The sequence below is a fragment of the Typopeltis vanoorti genome, chromosome 15, assembly GCF_054136105.1.
Source record: "Typopeltis vanoorti isolate ZY-2024b chromosome 15, IOZ_Tvanoo_1.0, whole genome shotgun sequence".
NCBI lineage: Eukaryota > Metazoa > Arthropoda > Arachnida > Uropygi > Thelyphonidae > Typopeltis > Typopeltis vanoorti.
This window is the reverse complement of record NC_143563.1, coordinates 86,715,010-86,730,938: the sequence shown is the minus strand read 5'-3', so window position 1 is coordinate 86,730,938 and position 15,929 is coordinate 86,715,010. Positions and strand designations below refer to the sequence as shown.

General features: G+C 36.0%; 1 protein-coding gene across 8 annotated transcripts in view; it reads right to left on the bottom strand.

Moving 5' to 3' along the window:
• Nucleotides 1-15,929, bottom strand: part of chb (CLIP-associating protein) — a 723,643-nt gene that overhangs the window by 180,063 nt on the left and 527,651 nt on the right. For all 8 annotated transcript variants that reach the window (XM_090405359.1, XM_090405362.1, XM_090405366.1 and 5 more), the window contains 2 exons: nucleotides 9,773-9,846; nucleotides 6,253-6,363 (listed from right to left, as the gene is read on the bottom strand). In XM_090405359.1, the coding sequence (XP_090261485.1) occupies nucleotides 6,253-6,363; nucleotides 9,773-9,846 (185 nt within the window). The remainder of the gene's footprint in view (nucleotides 1-6,252; nucleotides 6,364-9,772; nucleotides 9,847-15,929) is intronic.

Here is a 15,929-nt window from a genome sequence, read left to right as displayed (position 1 = left end):
TGGATCTGCAAAAGGCACTTGTTTGTAGTTCATTCCAGAATCTTCACCACCAGTCCTGGGGACCATCATCTGATATTTCCACAAGCCAGATGGGAGAGATATCTTGATGTATAGGAAGGTAGATGATATTTCCGATTTCATTTATTTCTTTGATGGTAGTTTCTTCTCGTCTGAAGAATGGAGTAGTGATGTGGGAATGAACAGGCAACCACAGGATAATAGATCTTAAGGTACCAGAGATGGTTCTCATTGTTATATATTCAGCAGTTATGAATTCAGCCTCCAAACTGGTGAATAATACTCTGCCACTAAGAAGACTAGAGCCAGGGCTTCTGTTCTAAGAGTCAAGGTATTACGACTTCAAGCTTTGCCTGTGAGCTTGTTTATGATGTCGTTGCTGCCAGATATCTTTAACTTAGTTTTATTCCAAATGTTTTCAGTATGTTAGACTACAGTCAAGTGTGACATCAAGGTAACAAGGGTAACTTTCATGGATGATGTGTGTGTGCTCATTAGTCCTGTTACAGAACTTCATTTTTAATTTTCTATGAGCATCGTGGTGGAAAGCTGAAACAACAGTTTTGCTGGGGTTAGAAGATAGTCCCCAGCTTTCAAAATAATTTTGCAGTGAGCTCAGATTTTTGCTGTGTTTCCTCAAGGCCTTCGAAAGTAAGTACTGTCTTGGATGGCAAATGCTACATCAGCATAGATAAACTTTTGACTAGATGTTGGAGGAATGTTGCTTGTGTACAGGTTGAATAGAACTGGGGCGATGACAGATCCTTCAAGCCATCTGTCCTGCAGAATAAATGTCTGCTTTTTTGTAAATTTAAGATGTACCTTTATTTTCTTACTAGACAGCATTTGTTCAAGTAATTAAAAAAATTTTTTTGGCAGTTGATTATTTTAATTGTTCTATACAGTAAACTTATCTTCCATACAATGTCATAAGTTGCTGTAAGGTCTATGAAGGGGGTACCTGTTTTTAAACCCTTTTGGTATCCAGCTTCTATCCTAGAAAGGATAATCCTTTCAAAAAGTTGAAAAGTGCAGAGCAATGCTATAAGACAGTAGTTATTAAGGTGATCAATTGACTTGTTGGATTTTGGAAAGGTTATCATCTCCAATTTATGCTAAAGTTTTGGGAGCAGTTCATTTATTGAGAAGAAAAAATTTGATACCCAAGATTTTGCTCTTGGACCGAGTAAGACAGTCTGGAAGGATACCATCAACACCAGGAGCTTTACCTGTTTGATGGCTGCATCAATTTCACCTGGAGTTACTGGATTCAAGTTTGTTATAGATGTAGGACACAATAAGGAAACTGTTTTATAAAAACAATGGATCTCTTTTGGTATCTGTGAGAAGTTTGGGTTTAGCTTTTTGTTTTAAGATTTTTGCAAAACCTGTTAGGGTTTGCTTTTCCTTTAGTTCTGTTTGAAGTGCTGGTACTTCCCAGTTGATGGATACCTTGGATGGAAAATCCAAGGTATCCGTCAACTGAGACCAACCCTTGCAACTTGATCCAGTAAAGTTGTGGTTGTGGTCATGCCAACCAACAGGCTCTTCTGCTGTCATCAAAGGAACACAAGAGGGCACAGAGAGCGTTTCGATGGTTCTGCCAGAAGAATACTACTTTCAGCTGACCAACATAGTGTGTAGATTTTTTGAATTCTCTCAGAATGTTTCTTGCCAGATGCTATGAGAAATTTAGTGAATCTTTTCTGGGGATTATAAGTCCTACAGTAATTATGCAGGGTCTGTGTTTCATGATAGGAGGAGTTCCTTCCAAAAAGTCAGAAGAGTTCCTTCCGTATCAGTGGTGGTGAAGCAGAAGTCAAGGATTGATGGCTCTCCATCTTCCAGATTTGAAGGTTCCGTGTTGCTTGCTGTCATACATGATATGGAGGATTTTTTTATATTTTTTTAAACATCCAGTTGTCAACTGCAGGCCTCGGTTGTCTTCATAGCTGTGGTATTTAAATGACACAAATATGCAAGAACACTTGTTATTGCACACTATTTTCATTCAAAATCATGCTTATTGACATTTTCTTCATTTATGTATCTAAATAGAACATATTAGATAATTGAAATCTATAAAATGTTATAATAAAATAGAAGACATTGGCACATGTTTTGAATCATAGAGTGGGTGCAAGTTTTTCACTATCAGAATATGCCAGAAGAAGAAACTTCAGGTTCTTAACATAAATTTTTGATTACTGTAGATTTTCAAAAAGTTTGTGTACGCACATGTTACACATTTTAATATAAAAAGTATCACGTTAAGGAGAGAAAATTAAAGCAGGGGTTTCAAACTTTTTCTGTCACAACCCTATTTCAAACATTACTTTTTCATGGAATTCTACCATTTTTAACCTGAGAACAACATACCTTTTGATTTTTGCAAGAGCTTTGCACAATTGCCATATTTTTTTGTGTAATATAATATTTTGTATAATATTTCAAACACCCCAAACCAATTCAAGGGATAAGGGTTAAAGCCATATAACTGAGAGGAAGATACTTCCATGTAGCCTTGTAAGGAATGCAGAGAACCAACCAGGCTTCTGACCTAATGTCCAAACCTCATCTTCTTGTAGTAGACCCATTAGGTGTCAACCTGGATACTGAATGTTGAAAGTTTTTTTTCCACCTTGATTCGACTATAATACATTTAGTTTAATCCTTTATCCAAGTGTAAGTCAACAAAGTTTGCACCTGAAGTATCTTCAAGACTGAGGCAACTCGTGGTAAAGGTGCACCAAGCTCTCATCACTCCTTGTATCGGTATCTCCCATAATGCAAAGCATTATGGGAGATACAAACATGTATAATGCTATGCATTAAGGGAAGGGCCACTACCCAGACTGGTTTCGACCTTTACTGAGATCTCGTCAGTGGGAGCCAGACCCAGAGGTGGTGATACTAAGGTGGAGTTATATTTACCTATACAAGTTGCCAAAAGGTTACCACCACCTTATTATTAAATTACTCAGGATTTAGAGAAAGATGTTGAAAGTTTTTTCCCACTTGGTTAGACTATAATACATTTAGTTTAATCCTTTATCCAAGTGTAAGCAAACAAAGTTTGTACCTGAAGTATCTTCAGCACTGAGGTAACTCGTGGACCAAACTCTCATCACTCCTTGTCTTAGTATCACCCATAATGCAAAGGACATCTTGCAGACATGTATAATGCTATGCATTAAGGGAAGGACAACTACCCAGACCAGTTTCAACCAGTTATTGAGGTCTCGTCAGTGAAGCCAGACCCAGAGGTGGAAGCAATGGAGAAGTCATATTTACCTATACGAGTTGCCAAAAGGTGTCTCACCTTATTATTAAATTACTATGGATTCAGGCACAAACTTTGTTTGCTTTCACTTATACGTGTCCGCAAGGAGATGTGCTTTGCATTATGGGCGATACTAAGACAAGGAGTGATGATAGCTTGGTCCACCTTTACGAGTAGCCTCCATCCTGAAGATACTTAAGATTACACTTGGATAAAGGATTAAACTAAATGGATACTGAATGAAAGAGGATGGGCTGCCAATTTGGGGTTTAGCCTACCAAATTGTATTCTTATTTGCTGAAACCACAATGGAAAATGATGGTACAACATGATAGAATTTCATGCTAGCTAGGGTCACCTGGGTAAACAGGACCTTGTTGTGTTTGTCATGTAATCAGGGCACACAGCGCAGAGTCAGCTACTGGAACAAATCCCTGAACACACCTAAACTCAACATTAGCAGAGTTAAAAATTGGTATTATCAATGTAAGAAGCATCAATGGAAAAGAAATGGAACTAGCAGAAGAACTGGATAAGTACCAGATCGGCATTATAGGCGTGACTGAATAGTAGACAAAAACAGGTGAGATCTTTCTAAGCAACAAATACAAAATATTATATTTGTCCTATCAAGGGAAAACAATCAGGGGAAAAGAAGTTGTAGCTAGAGTATTCAACACTAAATACAAGTATAATCTTTTTGAATGGCAGGCAATATTAAGTAGAATATATATGGACAAATATTAGAATAGATAAATGGACTACATTTATGGTATAAAAGAAGGTGCTTCTAAGGAAGAAATGGAGGAATTTTTCGGAGTATTAGAGACGGCAGCTAACACAATGAAAAACGACTATTTGGTCATTGATAGAGATCTAAACAGCATAGTAGGAAATGATTACCAGATATATACAAATGTTCTGGGAAAATCTGGAGAAAAGAGTAAAAGCTATTAATAATGGTAAGTGCCTGCTGGATTGCTGTTCAGGACAAAGACTAGTTATTCCTAACACCATGTTTCACCATAAAAAATGTGCACAAATTCACATGGAGATAAAATTCAAGAGATAAAAAAATTCTCAATGACTATGTTGTAGTTGATAATATATTCCCTCTGGTTCAGAACATAACAGTATATAGAAGATTTCAAAGAGAAAGTGTCACTATTTAGTTTTGAGCAGGATAAAATTGAATTTCATATTGAAAAGCGTGTAAGAAAATGAATCAAAGTTAAACAGCTTTTGGAAATGAACTGAAAACTCAAATACAGAAACCAAACCTTGGAGATTCAGTGGCAAAACTGAAAGAAAAGAAACATTGATTCATTCAACCAGCATGTCAAAAATGTAGGAATGTCAGGTGAATAGAGTCAGTACATCGAGTGGCTTTATAGTGAAGTAGAAAAAGCATCAAAAACCTGAAATTTGGAAAAGTAGCTGGAGTAGATGAAATTCGACCAGAAATACTCAAATATGAAGGTATAAAAGTTTAGTGGCTGCACTTCATAATTCAGAAAGCCTGGTCATGGGGTCAAATTTCCAATGATTGAAGTAGCTTTCTTAGAGTACCCATCTATAAAAAGGGAAATAAAACTGAATGTTAGAATGACAGAGGTATTTCCCTACTGAGTGTTCCTGGTAAGATTTATGCAAGTATATATGCAAGTACACACCATACTGCCTCAAAACCACTGGCCCTATTTCTCTCTTGCATCTCTACCTTGTATGGACATAACTCTTTCTCTATCATCAATAGCACTCCCCCCTCCCTTTTTACCCCTTCTATCCTCATGAAACATATCATACCCTTCCATCTCTATTCCTGTCAGGATGTCGTCCTTATCTAACCATGTCTCACTTATTCCAACAATCTTTGGGTGAACAGACGCAATTAGTGCAACCATTTCATCCGCCTTGTTTCTTATACTTCTAGCATCGGTATACAAACACGACAGTTCATTTCTGGATCTACAGCTAGTTCCACTGATACCACTCACTCGATGTGATCTCTCCATGCTGGACTGGGGCCATTTCCCTTTCTGCTTCTTCATTTTAGAAGCCTTTTCAATTTCATCTGTTTCCTCTCGATCCCTGGTCATCCCTTTTCTTTCCTGCCTACACATGCTCTCACCTCCTCTTGGAGCATCCACCTTTCTCACGCTGTGTACCCCTGTCCACCCCGAGACTCCCCGTTTCCCTGCTCCTCTTGCACACCCATTCTCTCATTTCCTATACTCATACCACTCACTTCCCCATTCATTTCCACTTCTTCAATCTCTCCTGCTCTTCCACATCACTCCCCTCTCGATCTGATTCATTCTCTCTATTCACTTCTCTACCTTCCAGCAGCAGTCTCTCCAAGCGACTCACACCATAACCACTCAAATGTAGTCCATTGCTCCCATACGGCTCACTTCGTCCCTCAAACTCATTCCACACATTAACTGTACTCCCATCTCCTCACACATTTCAGCCAGCATATTCATAATCCTTGCTCTCCATCTCATTTCACCACAATCATACCTAGGCAACACACTGACTACCCTTCCTGTCAACTATTCTCTTTTATCTTTCCAAGCAGCCTCCTGACATGCTCTTTGTTCTCTCTCAAATCATTTGTACCAATTAATACAATTAACTCTTTTGCTCGCTCCCGCCTCATATCCAATGCCTCAATCACTCTACTCATTTTACCACCTGGAAAACATACTTTGTGCATTTTATCCTCTAGCACACCTTTAATAATGGAGTCGCCATGCAACGCCATACAGAGCCCACTAGTATATATATAACCAATTATAAAATTGTTACACAGATGAAGCAAAAAACATAGTTTTACACTTTTATTTTTTAATCTTTCATTCTTTTAACGTTTTTAAGCTATTGTTGTCTGCTTTAACAGACAACAATACTGCTGTTGTTTGAGAATAGCTGTATTAATAAATACTTACATCAATATTTCTCCCATATGAACCATACGACCTATCAGAACATACACTAGAAGTTTCACTTTCATCTGACTGATCATCAAATGCATTATATCGTCTTCTTACAGGTGTTTTCTGCAAAGGAAAATAAATCTTAACTTAATTTGAACTTATCTTTCACAATTAGTGTAATTATACAATATCTACTGAATGTTTAAAATTAATAAGAATAAGAACATTAGTCTACCTGTAATTGTATAGAATCTTATTGCACAGTTAATTAAAATCACAAGGAAAGTTTGAAGCTACCACATTTTCTCCTCTCTAATAAACCTAGCTACTGAAGTGTTACAGTTGAAAGTCATTCTGCCATCTCTGCCCACACCTTTGTAAGTATCTCTTTTCCTTTGGTATCATGTCCCCCACCCCACTGTCATTCTTCGTGATTTTTGTGTATATATATATATATTTTTCTTTAAATTTCCACTGCCATTATTTATTGCCATCATCATAATCATCAAATTCCTGACATATATGCCCTCAAAGGGCTGTACAGGAGATTATGATAGTACTACATGAAAAATTTTACATCATTACTAACTTCCTATCTATAATTTTCCTGCAAATCAATCTGTTACCTCTCGAGACTCCAACATTATCAGATCTTATATTTCTGTCTTCTAATGTACTTTTTACTGTATCAATCCACCTTATCTTGGCCTTCCTCTGGGGGTCTTTTTCCTGCCCACCTGGCAGAGAAAACTTGTTTTGCTAACCTTTCCTCTCCCATTCTGTTTAAGTGACCATACCACCTGAGATTAGCTCACACATTTGTGGATGCTAATAATGTCAAGTTCTTTCCTAATATCCTTGTTTTTAATATGATTTGCCATTGATGCCATCTGTTCACACTCCCAAGTGTTTTCCTTCCAACACAGCTCAAAGATCTATAAGTTAAAATTAGTTTAAACATGGTTTTGTATACAACTAATTCAGTGTTTGGACTAATTTCTCTCTTATTCCATATAAATTTATTCAGTTGACTTCCAATCATAGAGAAGTATATGAAATCTTTTACTTGTTCTATAGGTTCACCATTCAATGCAGTTGATATTTTCAATGTTTCTGCCTATTTTCATTGTCTCTGTACTGACTTTACTACCCTATCTATTACAACAGTTATTCATTTGGTCAGGGAATCTTGCAGACTTGTAGTGGATTTATTTAGAAGTATAACATCATCCGTATAAAGCAAAGAGCTGACATTAACATCCCCAATTTTGCTATCAGGTTTAATACCACTTTCTTTCATGATGCAAACCATATAGATAATGAATAACAGAGGGGATAATGTACATTCTTGTCTAACACCAGATTTAGCATTAAACTGTAACGTTTTTATATACATATTTATATATAATTATCTTATGTACATGACATTACTTTTTTCTTCTTCAATGTATTTCCCCTCTTGCTTCATTATTTTTGTCTCTGCTTGAGCTAATACAATAATGCTTCTATGCTCTTATCTCAAAGCTCACTTATAGTACTATTATTCTATTTCAGTTCCTTTGTAATGTACTTAGCTTGCTCCCCCCCCCCCCTTTTCATTGTCGTAAGGTATATTCTTACATGTGCTAGTAACAGAGACTGTGGAAAAACCTTTGTTTGGAGCAAATTCCTCAATCTAGGTTGTTATAATTCAAGTGTATTAATCCTTAAAAATTTATTTTTGTTAACGACTGCACCATTAAGGATTGTGTAAAAAAATGTTTATTTCTTTTACATACATGAGAATGATTTAGCTAAGCACGTATAATAACCCTTAAATCAATCTTCGTCTCAAACAATTCCAAATTACTCAGTTGTGGTGGTTAGTTCACTTTGGTCACACAGGTTTGATTATTATTATTTTTTTTTATGAGACGGTGCATTGGCTAATAATAATAATCAGGCAAGCTATTAACAAAATCAAACATGTTTATTTTAACTAAGACAATTAATATACAAAAGTAATGGGACATATCATATGCCTGACTCTCCACATATTCAGTAAGACAATTCACTTAAGGTACTAATCAAAGAAACCTTTTACACTCAACTTAGTAGACACGTGGATAGATTTTTAACAAACATATCCCTGCTCTCTATCCTATTAAAATAAGGCAAAAGTATACTATACACGTTCTTGGCATTATGTAACAAGCACTATTCAAGTTTTCAGTATTCTTTTAAGCACATTCAAACTGAAGTTCAGCTTTCTGACCTCTTCAATCTTATGTCTGACAATCATTTCCTACTCTGCTATTTAGATCTCCAACAAGGACAAGTTTTCGTTTTCATTGTGTCAGATGCTTTCTCTGAAGTCTAAAAAAATTCCTCAGCTTCTTAGTAGAACCTTCTGTGGGACCATAGGCACAACTAAGTTTCATTGTCCACTTCCCCATTCTCATATTTGCCCATATCACTACTTGAAATTGCCTGCCATTCAAGATTAGCTTCAAATTTAGTGTCCAATACTATGGCTACTCCTTCTTTTCTTTGATTGTCATTGCCTGAATATAACATTTTGTATTTATTGCTCGGAATGATCTCACCAGTTTTTGTCTTTGTTTCAGTCACCCCTATTATATCAATCTGGTAGTTATCCAATTTCTCAGCTAGCTCCACTTTTTTGCCATTCAGGCTTGTTATGTTGATAGTGCTGATCTTGAACTCTGATATTGAGTTCGGGTGTGTTTCAGATTTGTTCCAGTAGCTAACTTTCCGCTGTTCGCTCTGGTTCCCTGGCAAAAACAACGGGGACCTTGTTTAACCAGGCAACACCCCAGGTGGCATGAAAGTCTATCAAATTGTACCATCATTTTATATTGTGTTTTAAGCCAATAAGAATACTATTTGGTTGGCTAAATTCCAAATTGCCAGCCCATCCTCGTTCATTCAGCATCCAGGTAGATACCTAAGAGGGTGCACCACGAGAAGGTGAGGAGTGGGCATTAGGTCAGAAGCCCTGGTCGGTTCTCCGCATTCTTTTAAAGGCTACGTGGTGGCCTCCTCTCAGTAACACAGCTTTGACCCTTAAGCACCCCCATGTCAATGGTCTAATGTGAATTATTCTCATCTAATTCATATTCTGAATTAGATGAGAATGAAAACTCAATTACGAATAACTTCCTTTTCATACTTCATACAGACAAAAGTCACAAAGCCAAAATGAAGATCATTCAATGTCCCTGATTAATTTTCATTATTTATTTATTTTTTACTGAAATAATACATATCAAATCTTAAGGTGACAAAAAAATCAGTTATATTCTTATTCAAAGTTTAATATTAGAATTGGAAATCATGGGCTGATTAAAGGATACATATGGAAAGAAATAATGAACTTAAAATCCTAAGAACAGTTGGTGCAGAATAAGGTCAAGAAATCATAAGGATTTCAATGAATGCCAATACTTTCTTGGGGTAATTGTTCCCAAGAAAGTATTGGAAGATCCTATATGCTCAAAAAAAAAAAATTTTTATTTATACGTATACTTACTAAGGCATCAGCCATGGCAACTTCAGCCTCCCGGCTTTGCTGTAATATTCTTTCGGCCATAACAGGACCTGCAGCTGTAAGGTAAAGTTGAGAATTGCAATATTTCATCAAGTAAAAATGAAATATGGAAAATTTTGTGAAAGTGAACATATTAACATATGGCAAAATCAATGTGGATAACTGCACACTAACATACACATAAAAATCAATAACCCTAAGTTACAAGGTGAAATTTGCTCAAGATGTTTTCAAAGAGAGTGGACAATTTAAGAATCTCATGCAAGAATACTCTTAAGATTTTTAAGTCCAAATTTCTTTCTCTCTCTCTCTCTTGCATAGTTCTAATAAGGAAAAGTATTTTCCAGTGTCTGTTATCATTTCCCAGAGAGTGCTGGGGGATATAAATGTAAAGTGTTTCCAAGAACACTTTCTCTCTCTCTCTTGCATAGTTCTAATAAGGAAAAGTATTTTCCAGTGTCTGTTATCATTTCCCAGAGAGTGCTGGGGGATATAAATGTAAAGTGTTTCCAAGAACACTTTACATTTTCTACTGACAAAGACGATACTGCAAACAAACCATTCTAAATTATAATAAATGTTTTCAAATTTCATACCTGATGTAAATAAATGCTTTATTTACATCATGCACACGACTGTTTAAAAACCTTATTGAACCATTACACATATCTACAAGTGAGAAAAGGAAGTCATTTATTATACGATGACTTTATTATTTGCTACACAATGGTGGTCTGGAATGTGTTGCATGACTACTGTTTTATTCATTTGGCCTATGATGATACAATGAATGGGATTTCCAAGGGTATTTGACACCATCTTATGAAATCAATATACTACTACCGGGTGTAATTTTGTCTGTACAATTGTGTTACTGGCCAGTTTTTCTGACTGCAGGATGAAAAACCAGAGTTTCTGAGAGAAAAAAAAAACCCTACCAGCTCTGCATGAGCTAACTCTCCTTTAGTTGAAAAGCATTGATAAAGGTTCATGTCCCAGATGAGGTTCGAACCCAGACCTATAGAACCAAAGGGATCTGTCTATACTGACTGATCTACAGAGGCTCTAACATATTTGTGAACAAAAGCAATACTGCATGTCATATGGGAGATATCAGGATGAAGAATTATTTTATTGTGCCTTCTGAATTGTGTTACTGGATCACTGTCTCCATTAAGAGCTATCATGAATGGTCATTAAGGTAAATGCAAGTCATCATAAGTGATAAAAACGATGGTGTGCTATATAGGATGTTCCATAATATTTAATATTATGGAGAAAATGTTTTTGAATCACATATGCTAATGTTTAAAGTGGCTGCTGAAAGAATTGGACATTTGCATTCCCTATTTTCTTAGAAACCACAGTAGTTAAAATTAACCTGTTATGTATTCGTATAAGGAGTGTTCAAAAAAAAAAAAAGACCAAACTTTTGCTATAAAGATTGCTCATTTTACAACATTTTAAGTACTGTCCACTTCAAAGTAGTTCCCTCTACCATTCCCAACGTTTCTTCCATTGTTGGAACCCTTCCTGGAATGTGATGGCGTACAGTTCTCTTATCACATTTTCCCGAATCTCCTGAATGGTTTGGAAACGAAGTCCAGAGAATAGGGTGGATGGGGCACAACAGATGACTGATGTTTTTCCATATAACCGTGGATGAGGAGCGATGCATGAGCTGGCACAGTCGTGGTGCAGCATCCCAGTCTGTTTTTCCCACAATTCAGGTCTCTTCCTGTACACAACATCCCTCAAACGAGCTAAAACTTCTTGGTATAACTCTTTGTTTACCATCTGACCAAATTGTACAAATTCATAATGGACAATGCCTTTCCAATCAAAAAACACACCCAACATCACATCACATTGACTCATCCATCGACACTTAAACCACTCACAGCACTGCGTTTGGCTCATACAGTTCCCCCCCCCCCCCCATATGCTTGGTTAGGCAACTGAAATGTCTCTGTAAAATTTTTGCTAAGTTTGCAGCAAAATTTCACACACACACACACACACACATTGACAAAGACTTACAGTTATCGTGTGGGAATATGGTGGGAGAAATGGAAAATCCTCTCGTGATTGGAAAAGCAGCAAAACCAAGATGTTTCAAGAACCTGAAAATTAATAATTTACCAGCGATTTGAAGAAACAATAAAAAAACATGGATGACTGCAGCTGCAATGGAAGAGTGGTTAAACATGTTTTGTATTCAACATGTTTAATGCAAAAATGAAGAGGGAAAATAGAAATGTCATCCTTTTTCTTGACAATGCTATCTGCCACCCAAAGGTAACACTTTCAAATGTAAAAATCATTTGGTTCCCAGAAAATGCAACAAATGTATTACAGCCCATGGATATGGGTGTTATTTACACATTCAAATCGCACTATAGACTATTTCTGATGCAATCTTTGATTTCGAATGTAGAAGAAGCCGATAGTTCTTACGCATTAGCAAGATCTGTATCAGTTCTGGATGCTGTGAATTGGATCAGGTTGGCAGTGAAGAAAATTAAAGCAGAAACAGTAAAAAAGTGTTTTGCTAAAGCTGGGTTTGAGGAAAGTGATGTGGCAGATAATGGTTTTGGAGGAGGCGAGTGAAACCATTGCTGCAACATCGAATCTCTGCCGAGGAAAAGAACTTTCCTGTGATACACAGAACTTTGTTCAGAGTGATAACCATCTAGCCACATATTACAGCTTTGAATCTGCTACAGCTCTACTAGCGGTAAGAAATACACAAAACAAAGATGTGGAGGGTGAGGAGGAAGCAGCAGCCAAAGAACAGGATATTTCAACGAAAATTCATACACATGAACAGGCCCTTCATTGCACCAGTGAAGTAATGCAGTTTGCAATTGATTCAAACTCTTCTGGCCTTCTTGAACTATTGTATACAGTTAAGGACTGCATTCAAAAAGACATGATCACAAAAAAGTGGAAACAAGTTTCTTTGTGATCTGTGGAAGAAATCTCAATGAGTTGTATATTGGAAACGTGTAATGTGCAGTGTAACAGAGCATTAATACAGTACTTTAATAATGCGTTATTATTATTATTATTACTATTTATAGAAAGTTTTTTACCTTGGGTATATATTATGTTAAAGATACCAAGCAATTTTATAAGCTAGGTTTTTAATCCTTTTTCCCAAGTAAGCAAACAGACAAGTAAGTCAAGTTTGCGACTGCACGTAGTGCAACTCGTGGTAAAGGTGGAGCAAGCTCTGATCACTTTCCTTAGAATTTTCCCCTAATGCAAAGCACATTTCTTTATGGAAATGTATGATGCTATGCATTAAGGTAATGGTCACTCAATAAAGGTCGAAACCCATAGATGTTTCGACCTTTGAGGTCTCGTCAGTTGGGGGCTAGACCTACAAAAATGCGGTTAAGTAATACAGAGCTTATATTTTACCTAAACAAGTTGCCATAAGGTGCTTTGACCTCATTAAATAAAAATCTCAGGATGAGAGTAATATGTAGCAAGTTTTTTTACCTTGGGTATATATCATGTTAAAGATACCAAGCAATTTTATTAGCTAGGTTTTTAATCCTTTTTCCCAAGTAAGCAAACAGACGAGTAAGTCAGTTTGCAGCTGCATGTAGTGCAACACTACATATTACTCTCATCCTGAGATTTTTATTTAATGAGGTCAAAGCACCTTATGGCAACTTGTTTAGGTAAAATATCTATGAGCTCTGTATTACTTCACCCGTGGCATTTTTTTATTTTATTTTTAAGTCTGACTCCCACTGACAAGACCTCAATAACGGTCAAAATCGGTATGGGTAGTGATCATTACCTTAATGCATAGCATCATACATTTCCGTAAGGAAACGTGCTTTGCATCAGGGGAAACTTCTAAGGAAAGTGATCAGATCTTGCTCCACCTTTACCACGAGTTGCACTACGTGCAGCTGCAAACTTGACTTACTTGTCTGTTTGCTTACTTGGGAAAAAGGATTAAAAACCTAGCTTATAAAATTGCTTGGTATCTTTAACATTATTACTATTTTTTTAATAACATAGGTCTACAAGTATCACCTATTTAAAAGAGACAGCGCTGCCAATTTTTACTCAAACAGGTATGTACCATGTAATATGATTTTAATGGATTTTAATTTTTTTTGTAATTTTGTAATGTGGAAACTTGGCCAATGTGGAAAATATATCCGGTCCCTTGCGATTCCGCTTTTAACAAATTTCACTGTATTAACCTAAATATTATATCACAATCAGTTTATTCAAGTATGATTAGGGAATATATACAGAAATAAGCATATAACTGATGAAGATAGTCATGCATGAGTATAAATAAATCTGAGAATTTTAGAAAATGCTTTGTCACATAACAGGAAAAACGTTTTAACACCTACCACTAAGCTTATTAGGAAGGTGAACCTGACTATCCTTTGATCAACATTGATTACAGCATTTATGCAAGGAATATAAATACTAGTATAAATTCTTTTATTCAACAAGCTTGTTTATAGATATAATAATTACCACAGAAGTGAAAGAAGATTAGACCATTTCTTCTGACTTCAGCATTTTTATGTCATAGAGAAGACAATAAATAAACTACAGTTCATTTATTGTCTTCTATAACAAATATTTTTAATAATTAAAGATACCAACATTATCAGATCTTATATTTTTGTCTTCTAAGGCACTTTTTTTCTGTATCAATCCACCTTATCTTGGTCTTTTTCCTGCCAACCTGACAGAGAACACCTGTTTTGCTAATCTTTCCTCTTCCATTCTGTTTAAGTGACCATACTACCTGAGATGAGCTCTGCTAACACATTTGTGGATGCTAACAATGTCAAGTTCTTTCTTAATATGCTCATTTTTAATATGATATTGCCATTTCCAAGAAATTATATACTTGGTTTAATCTTTCATCCAAGTCTAAGCAAACAAAGTTTGCGCCTGGAATATAATCAGGACTGGGGCAACTTGTATATAGAAGCTAATGACTTCACATCACTTGCCTTAGTATCTCATAATGCAAAGCACATATTCTTATGGGTATGTATAATAATGCTATGCATTATGGAAAGGGTCACTACCCAGTTTCGATCTTCATTGAGGTCTCATCAGTGGGAGCCAGACCCAGAGGTGATACAAGGTTGAAGTAATGCCAAAGTCATATTTTCATATATGAGTAGCCAAAAAGTGACACACCTTATTATTAAAATACTCTGGATTAGAGATAGTTGTTGGAAGTTTTTCCACTTGGTTATACTATAAATTAAAGATACCAAGAAATTATATACTTGGTTTAATCCTTTACCCAAGTGTAAGCAAACAAAGTTTGCACCTGAAATATAATCAGGACTGGAGCAACTATTATATTTCAGGTGCAAACTTAGGGAGCAAAAAGTGTCACATAAAAGATAGAGCCTTGGGGAACACAATGTTCTCGTTTATATTGCTAAGAAAGCACAATTTCCACTCTAAATTCAAATTAAAGATGCCAAGAAATTATATTCTTGGTTTAATCTTTTATCCAAGTTTAAGAAAACTAAGTTTGCACATTAAGTAACTTTGCAACTGAGCATCTCATATATATAAAGGCAAATGCCTTCACATCATTTGCTTTAGCATCCCATAATGCAAAGCACATGTCCTTATGGACATGTATAATGCTATGTATGATGCTATACATGATACTAAGGCAAGTGGTGCGAAGTCATTAGCCTCTATTTTAATTTATATATAAACAAGTTTTTAATAAATACAGAAAAGTGTCCTCTGAGAACTAGGTTATAAGAGGTTTTTAATATGCCATATCTTCAGGATGTGTCATAAGCTTTTTCCATGTCAAAGAAAACAAACCAGATGTTCTGTTCCAGGAACACATCTCTTATAAGTTTCTAAATGGTCAAGGTACAAAGTTGAATGATGTCTATGAAAGCCACTCATTTAAGAGAAGATTACTACATTTTTAAATGCCAGAAAAGTCAGGTATTAAGCATTTTCTATAATATCTTACAAAAGCAGCTGATCAGAACAATAGGTCGACAATTGTTTGCTTGTGTTGGGGGTTCCTTTCTTGGTTTCCTAGTGATGACAAGTGACTTATGCCAAGAACACAGAAACTCTTCCTCTGTAAGTATTCTGT